The sequence below is a fragment of the Urocitellus parryii genome, chromosome 8 (assembly GCF_045843805.1).
Source record: "Urocitellus parryii isolate mUroPar1 chromosome 8, mUroPar1.hap1, whole genome shotgun sequence".
NCBI classification, from domain to species: Eukaryota; Metazoa; Chordata; class Mammalia; order Rodentia; family Sciuridae; genus Urocitellus; species Urocitellus parryii.
The window spans coordinates 127,990,213-128,009,885 of record NC_135538.1 but is presented as its reverse complement, the minus strand read 5'-3'; the positions used below and the strand labels follow the sequence as shown (position 1 = coordinate 128,009,885).

Below are 19,673 nucleotides of genomic sequence, written 5' to 3'. Positions count from 1 at the left end.
AATCATATCTCCACATGCTCCGAAACTGAATATTGCCCATTATTTTGTCTTTAGCAATCTGAAAAAAAAATTAATATTTCTTGTTTTAAATTCTTCGTTAGGGAACCTTTTCCTATTCATTATTGTCCTTATTATTTGTGTCTTATAAGTGTCTGCTTGAGTCTTTTGTCAAGACTCAAGCAGACACTTATAAGTTTTTCTATTGGTCTTTTCATGTTTGTATTTTATTATAAGAGGTCTTTGTATGTTAGGAAAATCAGCCCCATGTCTTTTAGGTGACTGGTATATTTTTATTTTTAACTTCTATTTTGACTTTTTTCATTCAAAATTTTAAAACTTGTTTTCAAAATCACTTTCATTTACATTTTTCTTTAGGATACTTTGTTCTTATACTTTTCAAAGGCCATCCCCACTCTATAGAAAATATAGCTTTCTAACTTGTCTGCCTATTTCTGCCCTTGCTCAAACCCCTTCACATCGAAGTCTGGTTTTTGGTTTTTGTTGTTGTTTGGTTTTTGTTTTATGTTTTGGGTACCAACGAAAACACCAAGGGGCACTTAACCACTGAGCCACATCCCCAGCCCTTTTTTATATTTTATTTTGAGACAGAGCCTTGCTAAATTGCTGACGCTAGCTTTGAACTTGTGATCCTCCTTCTCAGCCTCCCATGCAACTGAGATTATAGGCATGCTCCACTGCACCCAGCACAAGTCTGCTTTTAATACAGCAACCAGAATATTATTTAGTACCTAAGTTTGATCATGTTATCTCTCTGCTCAGAAGGCCCAAATGCTTCCCATCCTGAAGAAAAATATATCATATATATATATATATATATATATATATATATATATATATATATCTCCCCTTTCACTCTCCCATGGTCTTTCGCTCCTCCCAACACCCTTTTACTCATGTGCTCCAGACACGTAAGTCATCTTTCTCTTCCTAAAATTCTTCAAATACACTCCAGGCTTTTGAGTTTGCTAACTTTCTCTATGAAACATCTTTATAAATGATGGCCTGTTCTGTAAGCTCCTTCTGTCTTTGCTAAATGAAGTTATCTGTGAGCATCTTGTTTAGATTACATTACTTCAATATCACCCTAAAATTCCCTAGTTCCTTTATTTTCTTCTTAGAACTAACATCCACCATCTAATACACCATTTTTCTTGTTTCTTTCCTACCTCTCATCTCACATACACACTCAAATATTGTCATGGTATTCACACAAAGATAAACTACCTCATGGATTGCCATGGCAATGAAAAAAAAACTAATTTATAAAAGAATGGGAATTTACACTCCATGTATGTATAGTATATCCAAATATTCTCTACTGTTGTATATTTTTTTAAAAAAAGAACAAATTTAAAAAAGAAAAACTAACTTATGTAGTCATTTAAACCATGAGTGAGCCAATCTCCTTTGAGTTTTGCTCCTCATCCTTTTACTATCATAAGCAAGTTCTAGCAAGGAGAACCTCTATTATTATCAGTACAATATGTTAATATTTTTAACTGATGACTTCCTCCCTGGGACATTGTTCTAACTTCCCGGAATGTATGTTTGCAGAATTCAGAAAACTATTTGCTATGTGCAGCATATATTCTCTCTATATATTCATAACTTTCTTTAACCTAATGTAAACTTCTCCCCATGTGCTACTTCCCACAAAATGTTTGCACAAGATAGAGTCACTCTGGCAATTTGCCTCATTGTGACTCCAACAGGCTACAAATTCAATGAAAACAAGGGCAATGTTTTGCTCAAAAGTATAGTTCCAGTTTCTGGAATAGTGCCTGGCATAGAAGGTGAATAATCAGTATTTGTGGAAAGAAGGGGAAAAGGAGGACAAAATGAAGACAGTATATTTTGCCCATCAGCTAGGCAAAGATCAAAATATAACATTATGTTGACAAGTATAGGTGAAAAACAACATCACCAGTGGGTTCTGTGATTGCTGACTTGGCACTTACCAAAGTATATCCCTACTCTATGATCTAGTAATTCTCTAAGTGAATATGTTTTTATGCACAGGAAATTATGTATATTCACAATAATTTATTGCAGCAGCATTTGAAAAAGAAAAATTGGAAGCAATCTATGTAACCACCAATGAAGTAGCTATTAATAAATTATGGTACATAAACAATTGAATACTATAGAGTTTTAAAAAAAATTTAAAGCAAGATTCGGGAGTACCTTCATATTCAAGGTCACCTGGTAGGAGGAAAAATAAACAAGGTACAGATATGTTACAATTTGTGTAGCAGGTACATGGCGAGTGTAATATGTGTCTATGGAAAGATGTACAAGACTTGAGAAATATTTGTTGTCAAAACTATATGCCAAGGGACATTTATTCTTTTTAACAAATTTATGTGAATGCACTAGTTATTTACATTACTTAATAACTAAACCGAAAAATTCTCTAGAGGGAGAAAAAGTTGGTTTGGGGTATTGTTTTGTTTTTAAATACCAGACGTGCCTGTGGCCCTGCAGGCCCATCAATAGAGGTACTGAAACAGGTCCTCCACAGGCTAGCGGGGAGGAGAGAAGCTGTGAAGCTACCACCAAGGCAAAGCCTCCTAGAGCGATCCAGAAATACCTGATTGTCGCGACAGTGGTCCCTAACGGTCCCTTTGTTCAGGCGGTTTAGGGGTGTCAGCTGCTTCCCTTGTTCCTGTCCACATGCGAGGTGAGTATTTCCAGACTCCCAGGTAGAAAAGAGTAAGGAATAGCACAGCTGTAGTCAGCAGCATTCCCCTTCCCACAACTCCTTGTCGTGGGCGCTATGCACTGCCATTGTCCTGCCCCCATCCCCAAAAGATCTACAATTGAGGATTTAGGGCGACCCTCCAGGCGGTCCTGGGGTGGAATGACACAGGTTGTGGGTTCCTCTCGTGGAGACATCCGTTAGACCCCATTCCTGGGTTGGCACATGACCTCCACAACCAATCTTGGGGACACAAGTAAACCCATGCATCTTAGATGTGGAATGGAAAAGCCTTTTAACAAAACTGTTAATACTTAGTGTACTTCCATGATTACAAGCTGCCCTGCCAGGGCAAACCTTTGTCGTTTACTCCATACATTAACTCAGAGAGCAGCATCATTTTACATACATGTAAAATGTACCTCTAGTTAAACTCTAGTCTAGGTAACTAATTTTCTCTAAATTGCATGGTAGAGCACACATTCAAATCCTGTCACTGTTTTTCTGTTTTTTTATAGCCACTTATAAGACATTTTTTTTCTGACTCAGCTCTGGTGTATTTATCATTGCAACAGCTTTTGTCATTTCTCTATGGTAACAATTTTTTATGCCTTGGGAGTGTCTTTGAAGCAAAATCCTAAGAGACTGTCCTTGAATCAATCCCAGATAAAGTATTAATGTCCTGATAAAGTACAAAATGGCTTTAGCCCTGGAACCTAAAGAACAAAAAGGACCTATGATTAAAGCAGAGAACCATTATTGGGAACAGGACTCCATCTCACAGAAGTTTAGTCATTGTAGGAGAGAACTCTTCAGACAGCACTTCAGAAAGCTCTGCTATCAGGGTGCACCTGGACTCTGTGAAGCTCTTACCCAGCTTTGGAGGCTCTGCCGCCAGTGGTTAAGGCCAGAATGTCACACCAAGGAGCAGATTTTAGACTTGTTGGTGCTAGAACAGTTCCTGAGCATTCTTCCTACAGACCTGCAAGAATGGGTGCAGGCACACCATCCAGAGACTGTAGAGGAGGCAGTAACTGTGCTGGAGGATTTGGAAAGAGAGCTTGATCAGCCCCAAAAGCAGGTGTGATGAGACAGTCATTAGACTGATCAGTGTATACAGACCAAGTCAAAAAAAAAAAAAGTCATATGAAAGAAATACCTGAACATAATTCAAAATGTGTACCCTAGAAAAGAACAAGACTTAGTGAGGGGCCTGCAAGCTAGGCGAACCTGCAACCCAAGGGCGGGCGGGTCAGGTCCAGCAACCTGCCAAGTGACAGAACAGCTACACGCGCCTGCAGGGAACACAGACTGGACCCACCAGTAGCACAGGGCCGGCAGCCTGCTGAGGGGGAGGCCCGTCCCCTCCCCCAGTGTCTGCAAGGTAGGCAGGACTGTGACCACCGGCAGATCGAGCCCAGCTGCCTGCTGAGGGGCGGATCCGGCCCCTCCCCCAGTGCCTGCAAACTAGGGGAACCTGCGACCCATCGGGAGGTTAGGCCCAGCAACCTGCGGAGTGACAGAGGTGCCCCTCAAGCCTGCTGGGTAGGCGGACCTTTGACCGACCAGCAGAGCAGACCTAGGGCCTGCCAGCGTGGTAGACGGATCACACCAATTGGAGGAGGATCACAGCCACTACCTGCCCTGCAAGGGTGATTTTTCAACTATACAAGAGCAATATAAATAAATAGAGGGAAAATTTCAAAAACACAACAGTTTCACCAAGCAGAAAGAAACGCCAGCAGTATGAAAAGACAAGGAAAGAAAGGATCACAGGCAATGCAGGTCAACTCAACTTTAGAAGAGGTAATAGCTGCAACAGATGGAATGTCAGACAGAGAGCTCAGGATATACATGCTTCAGATGATCTGGAGTCTCAAGGAAGACATGAGACAGCAAAATCAGACAATGAAAGATCACATTGACAAACAAATCCAGGAAGTAAAAGATCAATTTCACAGGGAGATAGAGGTAATAAAAAACAAACAAATAGAAATCCTAGAAATGCAGGAAACAATAAACCAACTTAAAAACTCAATTGAGAATACTACCAGCAGAGTAGATCACTTAGAAGAGAGAACATCAGACAATGAAGACAAAGTATTTCAACTGGAAAAGAACATAGACAGCTCAGCAAGTCTGCTAAGAAACCATGAGCAGAACATCCAAGAATTATGGGACAATATCAAAAGACCAAATTTAAGAGTCATTGGGATACAGGAAGGCACAGAGCTCCAAACCAAAGGAATAAACAGTTTATTCAGTGAAATAATACGAGAAAACTTCCCAGACTTGAAGAATGAGACAGAATCCCAAATCCTAGAAGCCTACAGGACGCCGAACGTGCAAAATCATAAGAGATCCACACCTAGACACATTATAATGAAGATGTCCAACATACAGAATAAGGAGAGAATTTTAAAAGCTGCAAGAGAAAGAAATCAGATTACATTTAGGGGTAAACCAATCAGGATAACAGCTGATCTCTCAACACAGACTCTGAAAGCTAGAAGATCCTGGAATAACATATTTCAAACACTGAAAGAAAATGGGTTCCAACCAAGAATCGTGTATCCGGTGAAATTAAGCTTCAGGATAGAAGATGAAATTAAAACCTTCCACGATAAACAAAAGTTAAAAGAATTCGCAGCTAGAAAACCATCTCTTCAAAAAATCCTTGGCAAAACATTACAGGAAGAGGAAATGGAAAATAACATTGAAAACCAACAATGTGAGGTAGGACAGTAAAGGGGGGAAAGTAGTCAAAGAGGATAACAAATCAGGTTTAGTAACATCAATAAACAAATATGGCTAGAAGAACAAACCATATCTCAATAATAACCCTAAATGTTAATGGCTTAAACTCACCAATTAAGAGACACAGGCTAGTAGAATGGATCACAAAACAAGACCCAACAATATGCTGCCTACAGGAGACGCATCTGATAGGAAAAGATATTCATAGACTGAAGGTGAAAGGTTGGGAAAAATCATACCACTCATATGGACTGCGGAAACAAGCAGGAGTGTCCATACTCATATCTAATAAAATAGATTTCAAGCCAAAGTTAATAAAAAGGGATAAAGAAGGACACTTCATACTGCTCAAGGGAACCATACACCAACAAGACATAACAATCATAAATATAAATGCCCCCAATAATGGTGCAGCTGTGTTCATCAAGCAAACTCTTCTCAAGTTCAAGAGTCTAATAGACCACCATACAATAATCATGGGAGACTTCAACTCACCTCTCTCACCACTCGACAGATCTACCAAACAAAAGTTAAATAAGGAAACTATAGAACTCAATAACACAATTAACAACCTAGACTTAATTGACATATATAGACTATACCACCCAACATCAAGTAGTTACACTTTTTTCTCAGCAGCACATGGAACCTTCTCAAAAATAGACCATATATTATGACACAGGGCAACTCTTAGACAATATAAAGGGGTAGAGATAATACCATGCATCTTATCTGATCATAATGGAATGAAACTGAAAATCAATGATAAAAGAAGGAAGGAAAAATCAAGCATCACTTGGAGAATGAACAATAGGTTGCTGAATGATCAATGGGTTTTAGAAGACATCAAGGAGGAAATTAAAAACTTCCTAGAGTTAAATGAAAACACAGACACAACATATCGGAATCTATGGGACACATTGAAAGCAGTTCTAAGAGGAAAATTCATTGCTTGGAGTTCATTCCTCAAAAAAAGAAAAAACCAACAAATAAATGATCTCATACTTCATCTCAAAATCCTAGAAAAAGAAGAGCAAAACAACAGCAAAAGAAGTAGAAGGCAAGAAATAATTAAAATCAGAGCTAAAATTAATGAAATTGAAACAAAAGAAAAAATTGAAAAAATTGACAAAACTAAAAGTTGGTTCTTTGAAAAAATAAATAAAATTGACAGACCCTTAGCCATGCTAACGAAGAGAAGAAGAGAGAGAACCCAAATTACTAGCATACGGGATGAAAAAGGCAATATCACAACAGACACTTCAGAAATACAGAAGATAATCAGAAATTATTTTGAATCATTATACTCCAATAAAATAGAAGATAGTGAAGGCATAGATAAATTCCTTAAGTCTTATGATCTGCCCAGATTGAGTCAGGAAGATATAGACAACCTAAACAGACCAATAACAATAGAGGAAATAGAAGAAACCATCAAAAGATTACCAACGAAGAAAAGCCCAGGACCGGATGGGTATAGAGCAGAGTTTTACAAAACCTTTAAAGAGGAACTAACACCAATACTTTTCAAGCTATTTCAGGAAATAGAAAAACAGGGAGAACTTCCAAATTCATTCTACGAGGCCAACATCACCCTGATTCCGAAACCAGACAAAGACACTTCAAAGAAAGAAAACTACAGACCAATATCTCTAATGAACCTTGACGCAAAAATCCTCAATAAAATTCTGGCGAATTGGATTCAAATACATATCAAAAAAATTATACACCATGATCAAGTAGGATTCATCCATGGGATGCAAGGCTGGTTCAATATACAGAAATCAATAAATGTTATTCACCACATCAATAGACTTAAAAATAAGAACCATATGATCATCTCGATAGATGCAGAAAAAGCATTCGACAAAGTACAGCATCCCTTTATGTTCAAAACTCTAGAAAAATTAGGGATAACTGGATCATACCTCAACATTGTGAAAGCAATCTATGATAAGCCACAGGCCAGCATCATTCTGAATGGAGAAAAATTGAAGGCATTCCCTCTAAGATCTGGTACAAGACAGGGATGCCCTCTCTCTCCACTTCTGTTCAACATAGTCCTCGAAACACTGGCCAGAGCAATTAGACAGACAAAAGAAATTAAAGGCATAAAAATAGGAAAAGAAGAACTTAAATTATCACTATTTGCAGATGATATGATTCTATACCTAGCAGACCCAAAAGGGTCTACAAAGAAACTATTAGAGCTAATAAATGAATTCAGCAAAGTGGCAGGATATAAGATCAACACGCATAAATCAAAGGCATTCCTGTAAATCAGCGACAAACCCTCTGAAACGGAAATGAGGACAACTACTCCATTCACAATATCCCCCCAAAAAATAAAATACTTGGGAATCAACCTAACAAAAGAGGTGAAAGATTTATACAATGAAAATTACAGAACCCTAAAGAGAGAAATAGAAGAAGACCTTAGAAGATGGAAAAATATACCCTGCTCATGGATAGGCAGAACTAACATCATCAAAATGGCGATATTACCAAAAGTTCTCTATAAGTTCAATGCAATGCCAATCAAAATCCCAACAGCATTTCTTGTAGAAATAGATAAAAGAATCATGAAATTCATATGGAATAATAAAAGACCCAGAATAGCAAAAACAACACTAAGCAGGAAGTGTGAATCAGGTGGTATAGCGATACCAGATTTCAAACTATACTACAGAGCAATAGTAACAAAAACAGCATGGTACTGGTACCAAAACAGGTGGGTGAGGACACAGTAACCAATCCACAAAACTACAACTATCTGATATTTGATAAAGGGGCTAAAAGCATGCAATGGAGGAAGGATAGCATCTTCAACAAATGGTGCTGGGAAAACTGGAAATCCATTTGCATCAAAATGAATCTGAATCCCTATCTCTCGCCATGCACAAAAGTTAACTCAAAATGGATCAAAGAGCTTGATATTAAATCAGAGACACGGCATCTGATAGAAGAAAAAGTTGGTTATGATCTACATACTGTGGGATCAGGCTCCAAATTCCTAAATAGGACACCCATAGCACAAGAGTTAACAACTAGAATCAACAAATGGGACTTACTCAAACTAAAAAGTTTTTTCTCAGCAAAAGAAACAATAAGAGAGATAAACAGGGAGCCTACATCCTGGGAACAAATCTTTACTCCACACACTTCAGATAGAGCCCTAATAACCAGAATATATAAAGAACTCAAAAAATTAGACAATAAGATAACAAATAACCCAATCAATAAATGGGCAAAGGACCTGAACAGACACTTCTCAGAGGAGGACATACAATCAATCAACAAGTACATGAAAAAATGCTCACCATCGCTAGCAGTCAGAGAAATGCAAATCAAAACTACCCTAAGATACCATCTCACTCCAGTAAGCCTGGCAGCCATTAGGAAGTCAAACAACAATAAGTGCTGGAGAGGATTCGGGGAAAAGGGCACTCTTGTTCATTGCTGGTGGGACTGCAAATTAGTGCAGCCAATTTGGAAAGCAGTATGGAGATTTCTCGGAAAGCTGGGAATGGAACCACCATTCGACCCAGCTATTCCCCTTCTCGGTCTATTCCCTAAAGCCCTAACAAGAGCATGCTACAGGGACACTGCAACATCGATGTTCATAGCAGCTCAATTCACGATAGCAAGACTGTGGAACCAGCCTAGATGCCCTTCAATAGATGAATGGATAAAAAAAATGTGGCATTTATATACTATGGAGTATTATTCTGCATTAAAAAATGACAAAATCATAGAATTTGGAGGGAAATGGATGGCATTAGAGCAGATTATGCTAAGTGAAGCTAGTCAATCTTTAAAAAACAAATACCAAATGACTCCTTTGATATAAGGGGAGTAAACAAGGACAGGGTAGGGACGAAGAGCTTGAGAAGAAGATTTACATTAAACAGGGATGAGAGGTGGGAGGGAAAGGGAGTGAGAAGGGAAATCGCATGGTAATGGAAGGCGATCCTCAGGGTTATACAAAAATGACATATAAGAGGAAAGGAGGGGTAAGACAAGATAATACAAATGGAAGAAATGATCTACAGTAGAAGGGGTAGAGAGAGAAAAGGGGAAGGGAGGGGAGGGGAGGGGAGGGGAGGGGAGGGGGGATAGTAGAGAATAGGACAGACAGCAGAATACATCAGACAAGAGAAAGGCAATATGTCAATCAATGGAAGGGTAACTGATGTGATACAGCAATCTGTATACGGGGTAAAATTGGGAGTTCATAACCCACTTGAATCAAACTGTGAAATATGATGTATTAAGAACTATGTAATGTTTTGAATGACCAACAATAAAAAAAAAATAAAGTTAAAAAAAAAAATAAAAAAAAAATAAAAAAAATAAAACTACCTATAACTAAATTGGGAGAGACACTCCCTTTCCACAGAAGTATTGAAGTAGATTCAAGTAGATGTTAAGGACATTGTAGAACAGCACTGTCCAACAACTCTAATGTGAGCCAGATATATAATTTAAAATTTCCTATTAGGCACAGAATTATTTAATAATAACTTTATTTAAAAATAAAAACAGGTAAAATTAAATGTTTTATTTAACTCAAAGTATGTAATCAATGTAAGACATGGTATTTTAGATTTTTTAGTATTGTTTTTGAAATTTGGTATGTATTTTATACTTAGTTTATCTCCATTTATACTCAACTTTACTCAAGCACATTTTGCTAGTGGCTACTATACTGAATAGCATGGTTATAGAAGAAATGCCCCCATTGCTATAGTTGGGCTAGGTGATTTTTTTAGACATCATCCAAATCCCAAAATTATGATCCTGGACTTCTGTGTGATCAATGGGAGAAGACAGGATTTTTTTTCATTTTTCTTGGACTATGGAGATTACCCTTTTTCCCAATAATAAAAATTTGACCAGTTTTCTATGATCCTAGCCCCTACAGATGCTTTATAAGACCCTTTATTTGAAGTTTTTTCAGTTGTCACAAAATCTATCTATCTATGATAAGCCTAATCATACTTCATTGTTCCCAGGTCCAAGCTAATTCAGAAAGACAGGACATACTCTTGGACAGGTTGGCCCCCTTTGGAATGCCAAGTGAATTGCAGACTGTCCAGCTTCATCCCAAGAAGACCCAGCTAGAACTCGAACCTGGGAAGCTACATAGGAATGGTAAGGAGCCAGTTTTTTATATATGAGAGAAGAGATGGATTCTTAGGTTTGAGGTAACTTAGTCCATTTTCGATTGCTAGCAATACCATAGGCTAGATATGTAATCAACATAAGAAGTTTATTTTTGCACTCAGTTCTGGTCAGGGTCTAGGGCTGCACCTAGTGAGTGCCTTCTTACTGGCAGAGTCCCAAGGTAACACAAGATATCACATGTCAAAGGACAAGGAACATGTGTGTATCATCTGGGTTCTCTCCCTCTGTTCATAAAGCTACTGGTATTCAATCATGAAGACTCCACTCTGATGAACTCATTTAATCCTAATCACCTTTCAAAGATTTCATCTCTAAACACTATGCATACCTCATAATGGGGATTAAACCCCAACATGAATTCCAAAGAGGACAAACAATAGCAGAATGCAACTTTCTCATTTTTATCCGTTCCTTTTAAAGATTTCCCTTTTGTCTTCTACCTCACCATGGGGAATTTTATCCTCTTTTTACCCTCATCCCAAAACAGAATGAATTATTTCAGTTTTTCATTATATATATAAAAGCTGCTAGTTGACCCAATGGGTAGAATATAGAGTTTAAATACTCATTCAAGTTAATAATAGCTTACACTTCTATCTGTTGTTATCTAATAATTCTAATTCCACATTCTCTTAAGTTTTCATTTTGGGACAAGAGAATTCATGGTTCTTCTAATTAATCAGCTAGAGCTGCCGTTTAAAAAAAAATACCATAGACTGGGTGGTTTAAATGACAGAAATTTATTGTCTCATAGTTTTGGAGGCTGTAAGTCCAAGATCTGCATTAATTTCTGATGATGCCTCTCTTTGACTTGCAGACTTCTCACTGTGTCTTCAGTTGGCCTTTTCTCTATTGTACACCATTCCTGGTATCTCTTCTTTTTACAAGGACACCAGTCCTGTTGGGTTACAGTCCTATCATATGATTTCATTTAACCTTAATTACCTTATTAAAGGCCCCTTTCTCAAATGAAGTCACATTAAGGGTTGGGGCTTCAATGTATGAATTTTTGAGAGGACACAACTCAGTCTACAACATAACACCATGCTAAAAGATGTAAGGAAAAGAGAACAAGGATTTATTAGTTCAATAGAGTTGTTTTAAATTGGCTTAGTGAGTTAAAAGGGTTTAGTCACCATCCCAACTCACTAATTGCAAGCCAGTTGTCTAGTGTATCCACAGGCTAAACTAAAAAACAAGTAAATTTTAAGTCCCAGTTACCCAAGACCTATCCTTTTCAGTGCCTCTTACCCTTTCTCTATAGATGGAGGAGGTCTGATTTATGCTTTTAAATACAAAAGTAGGTAACATAGATGATAAGAATCTATTTTAAGAAGTAGGATTTTTTTTAAAGTTCCTGTATAACAGAAAAAGATTGAAAGTATGTAGGCAGTGGTTGTATCAAGTTTTTATTTTATTTTGATAAAATAATAGATGACTTATTTTCTTGTTTCCTATCTTCCAAGTCTGTAATTATGTCATGGAACTACAGTAGGGAGAAAAAACATAAACATGAAGTGGATGGGGGAAGAACCACTCTCAAATATAGATAATGATGGACCAGAGTAGTAATAAGGCTGGAAAAGAAGCCAAAAATTCAAAAGATATTTATGAAGTATAATGAACAGATTTGATTAGATATGAGGGGATAGTTTTAATACTATCCAAGTTTGTAACTTGGTCCTGTGGGTCAAAAACAGTGCCAGTAGTTGAGAGGAAAATTAAGAGAGAGATGTCCATTTTGTGTGAAGAAAAGTTAAAGGTAGTGAATTCAATTTTTATGAGAACTGTGGCCTGTTAAACATTAATGTACATAAAATCCAGTGAGCCATGTAGCTTAAAATATGATTCTGAATTTAGCACAAAGGTATAGAAAGAGATTTGGCAGTTACTCCCCAGTAAATGGGTGTAGAGGAGAAAGAAGGCATAATGTAAAAACAGAAGAGAACTGCATACAAAATCCTAAGGCATGCCACTGTTTAAAGTTCAGGTGGAGGAAGGATTCTGTGAAAGAGAAAGAACAGAGGAAAAAGAAGCAGAAAAGAATGCTATCACTTGAAGCCACAGGTGGAGTTTCAGGCAGGAGGAGAGATCAGAAGGAGCTAATGCTACTAATAGGACACAAGATAAAGACCAGTAAATATTCCTTAGAATTTGGCATTTAGACATTAATACCCTTAGCAAGAGTAGTTAGGGAGGGGGACAGAAGCTAAAAGGTACAGACTACCTTACAAAGCTTATCTATGTTGAGTCTTTGCCTCTTTTCTCTGAAGAGGCATAGAATTTTGGAGGAAACAGGATTTGTTCATAACAGAGTTCATTATAATGGTTTTACATGTTAAAATATTAAATTCTACCATGTAGAACACAGTATTGCTCATCTATTCAGCACTTCAAATTCTAAATGATCCTTCCTTCTGCTTTTCCATTAATACTTCTGGGCTGTTTTCATTCTGCTTTCTGATAGCATAAATCCAGAAAAACACAAAATTGAAGAAGCCTGCCCATATGCTGCTACCAAAGTCACCTTTCAAGGGAATACTATATAATTAAAATATGAGGCTTCATGAAATCCAGGTCTTATGTGAAGCCTGAGAATTCTTAAGGAAGTCCATTTTGTCTATATTGAACATTACACGTGTGACTTTTTTCCAAGTTATACCACCAGTAACCTTCCACAATTTTTGTGTTCCACACTTTCCACCAAAAAAAAAAAAGACAAGCAAAAAAAACAAAAGAAAAAATCCCACAAAAAATCAAGGCACATATATTTCAAGAAGTGCCTTTCAACTTTTTTAAAAGTATGTAATGTCTGGTCCAAGACCTCACTTTGTTAATCTTTTACTGGTACACTATAATTATAATATATTCACTGTAGTATACCTGCACATAGCATAATTTGGTATATATCATTCCCCACTACCTCCCTTTTCCCTCCTGTCTTCCCTCCTCCTGATCCTAATTTCTCCCTGTTATTTTCACAAGATCTTGTTTCTCTCCTTCTCTCTAGCTTTCACGTACAAGAGAAAACACATGACACTTTTTCTGAGTCTGGCTTATTTCACTTAGCATGATGTTCTCCAGTTCTAACCACTTTCTTGATAATAACATAAATTCATCCTTTTTTATGCCATGTCCTCATTTTACAATGGCTTTTACCCATAGTGGCTTGTCCAAGTTTCCATAAGTAGTTACAGGAAGAACTGAGATTAGAATCAGAACCTGGGTCTCATGCTTACTAGTCCAGACCAGTTTTTTAAAACCATTATGATATTGTACCAAAAAGCCAGTATCTTTTAAAAATAAATTTACTGTTGAATAGAAAGAATACTACAGTGCTTTAATGCAGTATTATTTTATTTCTTTATTTATTGTATACATATCAACAAGACAGTATTACTACTGGCTGTTGGCTAGGGTAGTAGGAGTCATTTCCATGTATAAATAACTGAAAATAACAATAATAGCCATTTTATATAGAATGATCTTTATAAATGACAGAGAACTTGGATACCTAAGTATCTTAATAATTTTTTGTAACACATTTTAAAGTATTTCAAGGATTGAGAGTTCAAAGCCAGCCTTAACAACTTACAAGGCCCTAAGCAATTTAGTGAAACCCTGTCTTTAAATAAAATATCAAAGGGGTTAGGGATGTAGTTCAATGGCTAAGCACCTCTCAATTCAATCCCCACTACCAAAAAATAAATGGGATTTTTTCTGAATATGCTGTGACACTGACTTTTTCTATTAGTGTAAAGATATGTCAAACTCAACTCTGTTCCAGTTTTATATCACTCAATATTCAACACTAGTGGCTGGAGTTGTGGCTCAGTGGTAGAGCGCTTACCTCACATGTGCGAGACCCTGGGTTCCATCCTCAGCTCCACATAAAAATAAATAAGTGAAATAAAGGTGTGGTGTCCAACTACAACTAAAAAATAGTTTAAAAAATTAAAAAATTCAATATTGTCCTTTTTATTGGTTCTTTTTAGTTATACATGACAGTAGAATCCATTTTGATATAATTGTATAAGCATGTAATATATCTTATTCTAGTTAGGACTCCATTCTTATGGATGTACAGGATGATGGGATTCACTGTGGTGTATTCATATGAGTATATAGGATAATTATTTTGGATCTATTCCACTCTTTTTTCTTTACCTCCTCCCTTCCCTTTATGCCCCTTTGTTTAATCTACTCAATATCTTTTCTTTCCCTTTTCCCCCTTATTGTCGGTTAGCTTCCACATAACCAGAAAAAACATTCAAACTGGTTTTTTGAGACTTGCTTATTTCACTTAGCATGGGTCCATCCATTTATTTGCAAATGTCATAAAGGCATTCTTCTTTGTTGCTGAGTAATATTCCATTGTATATATATACCACAATTTCTTTATCCATCTTCATCTCAGCTGGAACCTATCTGGAATCATCTGATAAGGACTCTTGTTATTACATGTGCCACAATAACACTGGAAGATGGTCCTGGCTGTGAGTTGGGGAGATAGTGGTTCAGCATAACAAAGTAGGTGCTACTACCCTCCAAATCATCAACACAACAATTTTATTTAAAAATTCAACCCAAATATTTATTTGATACTTGCTGTGTGTCAAGTTCTACACTAAGTCTGGGGTTGAGAACATGAGGATTAAGAAAAGAAAGACAGGGCTGGGGATGTGGCTCAAGCGGTAGCGCGCTCGCCTGGCATGCGTGCGGCCCAGGTTCGATCCTCAGCACCACATACAAACAAAGATGTTGTGAACGCCGAAAACTAAAAAAATAAATAAATATTTAAAAATTCTCTCTCTCTCTCTCTATAAAAATAAATTAATTAAAAAAAAAGAAAGAAAAGAAAGACAACACATCTACTTGGGGAGATTAGGGAAGACTTCCCAAAAGAGACAGTATTTGTGATGGCCCTTGAATAACGGGAAGGGCAGTGTTTCTCAAAGTGTGATCCCTGGAGCATCAGTATGCATCTTTGCAGGAAACTTACTAAAAATGCAAATTCTTGGGTTCTATCTAGACTACCAATTCAGAAGCTAGTGGGTAGGAGAATCTCAGTAGTCTGCGTTTTATTAAGCACTTCAAGTAAGTCTGATGCACAATAAAGTTAGAAACAATCAAGCTAGGATTTAGGCAGGAGAAGACAATAGTGAAGATATCAGTTTCAGGAAAAAAGTCAACCCAGCACATACTTTAAACCATCTGCCACTACTTCCTGCTTATTTTCCTTTTATATACCCTGACCTGCATGCTTTTCACTCTGTTTCCAACTAATTATCCTCTATACATGCTCTTTCTTGGAGGATTCATTATATTCTTATATTTTCACTGTATTCCTCTCATACCCCACATTTTATTTTCCTCTTCATCACCATTACTCACCTTTTCTCTCACTTACCACCTGTTTCAGGCCCTACATGTTTCAATGGAAATTTTACCTCCCTCACCACCTCTATTCTCCAGTCTGTCTCCCTTCATTATCCTTGGCATATTTGTAGTCCCACACATAAACATTTACCACTCTACCTTTGGGAAGGATCTTCAAGTAGTCCCTTGATCAACATTTATGCCTTTCTCTCTCAATCTACTCTCAAATCACTTATGCTGCTGCTGTCTTCCTTACTGGCTTCTTTTAATTCTTTCTTAGATTATAACTATATAATATGATAGTACCAAAACCAAAATGGTACTAAATATGTGCTATATGTGTTATGACTTCTCATTATTTTGTAATACATTCATAATATTTACATATTTTCTACCATAGGCTTTTGTTTTTCAAACTTAGACTAGGTTCTGTTTGTGTACTATTTGTTACAGGTGACAAAACCAAGACTGAGAATGAAGAATTATCCCAGAAAGATGATATGCCCAAAGATATGGAATTCCTTGGGGAAATAAATGACAGATTTAGCAAAGATCTTCCTCAGCAACCTGAATCCAAAGATGCTATTGAAAATGAGGGTAGGTTAAACTGTCGACAAAGGGAAAGAAGACAATATAAATGTGATGAATATGGAAAAAGTTTTAGTCAAAACTCAGCTCTTAGTAAACACAGGAGAATTCACACTGGAGAGAAACCCTATAAGTGTGATGAATGTGGAAAAACCTTCATTCAACTCTCACATTTTATGGGACATCATAGAGTACACCTTGGAGTAAAAACCTATAAATGTAAAGACTGTGGGAAAGGTTTTAGTGGTATTATTCAGTGTGATGAATGTGGAAGGCCCTTCCATGAAAGTTCAATTCTTATTAGACATCAAAGAATTCATATAGCAAATAAGCTCTAATAATATGGTGGAAGTAACAAAAGTTATTTAGATGCTCAGGCATAATTAGTTACAGAGAATGTTACCTTAGATACCTTATAAATTTCCTTAATGTGGGCAAAGCTTCAATCATCATTTAAAAAGCTTCTCTGGACCCAGAGAATATATCAGTATAAAATATATGTTTATTTCTAAGTTCAGTTTAGAGGAGGAATTGAGTTATTTCAAAGCCTTGCCTGCTGACAACACTGCACACTTATAGCCCAAGACTGATATTTCCTAGTTAAAAGTGAATTCCTCTCTATTCTAGTTCCCTTTTACTTACCCATTCAGTGTATGACATTAGGAAATTTTTCTCTGAATTCATTTTTCATTCACATTTTTCTCTGAATTCATTTCCCCTAGATAATAACAGAGACCCACCAGCTATATTTTGACAAGTTAAAGTAGATAAAAACTGGTATAATGGCCTAAATAATAATCCCTTCTTTACTTTGAAGTAGGAAGTATGATCATTTTATGAAAGTGATAAAAAATAGAAAGCCATCAAAAAATACAGAAGGCTGAGGGGAAACATCAAGGTGTGGGGAAAACAGGAGGTAATCGACAGAAACTACTAGGAAGTGGGGTTAGGGACCTGTAACTATGGATAAATCACTTCTCACCCCTTTTCAGAACAGGGGATTGAATAAATCATTTCTTGATCTCAGTTCATTGTTCACTGAGGGAGATGGGAATAAGTTAGTCTAGAATTGTATTATTCAATATGGTAGATAGTATCTACATGTGGCTATATAAATTTAAACTTTAACTCAAGTACAATGGAAAGTGCCATTTCTCAATGACATTAGCCACATTTGAGGTTGAATATCCAGAATCTAAAACTTTTTGAACAACAGCATGACCCCACAAGTAGAAAATTGCACACCTGATTTTATGTGTTGGGATGGCAATGAAAATGCAGGCATAAACACATTGTTTATTCAACATCCCCAAGGGAAAAAGACCCTTCCAGGCCTTTAATTGCTACACACAAACTTCATTTTCTGCACAAAATTATTTAAAATATTGTATAAAGTTACCTTCAGGCTATGTATATAAAGTATATGTGAAATGTAACTGAATTTTATGTTATGTTTAGACTTGAATCACATCCCCAAACAGCACATTACCTACATGCAAATATATTTTTTTAAAAAATCCATCTGGTTCCAAGAATTTTAAATACAGGATACTCAGTGGTAATAGCTACTATACTCAACAGCACAAATATAGATTTTAAAATTATTTTTATTATCATTTTTATCATTGTAGAATGTTCTAAAGGATACTGCTGTCTAAATCAATCACTATTAAGATATCTTCCAGCCTTGACAATGTGTGATTATGAATTTAAGGAAGCTAAAGAGACACCTATGGAGGCTGCAATAGCAACAGGAGTCATCCCTAGAGAAAATAATAGTAGCCAGCATGATGGTATGTGGCTATAATCCTGGTGACTCAGGAGGCTGAAGCAGGGGGATTACAAGCTCAAGGCCAGCCTGAGCAACTTATTGAGACCCTTTCTCTAAAAATAAAAAAGTGGGGCTGGCAATATAGCTCAATTGATAGAGTGCTTGCCTCATATGCACAAGGCCCTGGGTTCAATCCCCAGCACAACAAAAATAAAAATAAACAGTAATAATCATATACAGAATTTTTTTCAGCCTTAAAAAAGTGTATTATAATTAGAGTAAGATAATTATTAAAGTAAATATAATCTAGTAATCTGATCTAAATTGAAAGTTTAAATTACTACCCTACCTCTGAAAAGGATCCCCTGTAATATACCTTACACTAATGAGAATCTAGGGCTCTCAGGATACCAATGCTTGAAGATGATGAATAATCCAAACTTTTTTCTTTAGACTTCTGAATGGACTTTCAATAAATTCCCATTCCTAATTTGAGAATTTCATAGTAGGACAGGCCCAGCACATTCAAATTCATACCACCATCAAACTGCCTAAACCTCTGGTTTCTTGACTTTCTAGTAATCATCATCACTAAAAATATCAAGAAAAAGGTGATCTATCTCTTTAAATCCTTTGTTAACAATATTAATTAATCACTTTTCATTCTTGCATTATATCTGAGAAAGGAAAACCACCAGAATCATTTTTATGCCTTGTACAATAGGAAGATGAATCTTTATGTATATCTTGTAAGACCATAAACTGAGTTTTTGTGTATTTGGAACACAAATATCTATATTTGTTTAAATATATATATATATATATATATATATATATATATATATATATGTTTGCTTTCAATGTCATATTATCAACTGATAGTTTTTTAAAAATGTTCGGTTTCACACTAATACTTGTTTTATGATTTACTATAATTGAAAAATATTTTAAAGCATTTGAAACAATTGAGAAAAGTATTTCTCAACAGTCCTAAAGGAAACTATTACAAAATCTCTAGGATTAGAAGCATTCTTATTTTTAAAGTAAAATAAGGTGTTTATTGAATAATAGCTCTTTCCTTTTACCTTTAGTCTTGCTGAGATACACTATAATTCTTGGAAGCTATTTACAGTCTTTATAGGGGAAACTCATGTTTCTGATCTTAGCTGTCCTCAAATTTAGAGAGGCTTCTGCAATAAGAAGATGCTCTTGACTACTACAAGATTAGGTTTCCTAAAATTACCAAAGACATGACAGACTGATTTTTATTTA

At 36.3% G+C, this 19,673-nt stretch overlaps 1 protein-coding gene across 2 annotated transcripts; it reads left to right on the top strand.

Annotated features, from left to right (window-relative positions):
* The first annotated feature begins 3,416 nt into the window (after positions 1–3,416).
* On the top strand, positions 3,417–16,968 carry Zscan16 (zinc finger and SCAN domain containing 16). 2 transcript variants are annotated; one of them, XM_026414555.1, is made up of 3 exons: positions 3,417–3,713; positions 10,492–10,630; positions 16,496–16,968. In XM_026414555.1, exons 1-3 carry the CDS (start codon positions 3,417–3,419, stop codon positions 16,966–16,968), a joined length of 909 nt encoding a protein of 302 aa, XP_026270340.1. The 2 variants fall into 2 exon arrangements, with proteins under 2 accessions (XP_026270340.1, XP_026270339.1); XM_026414554.1 differs by having other exon boundaries at positions 3,417–3,800.
* The last annotated feature ends 2,705 nt before the right edge of the window (positions 16,969–19,673 follow it).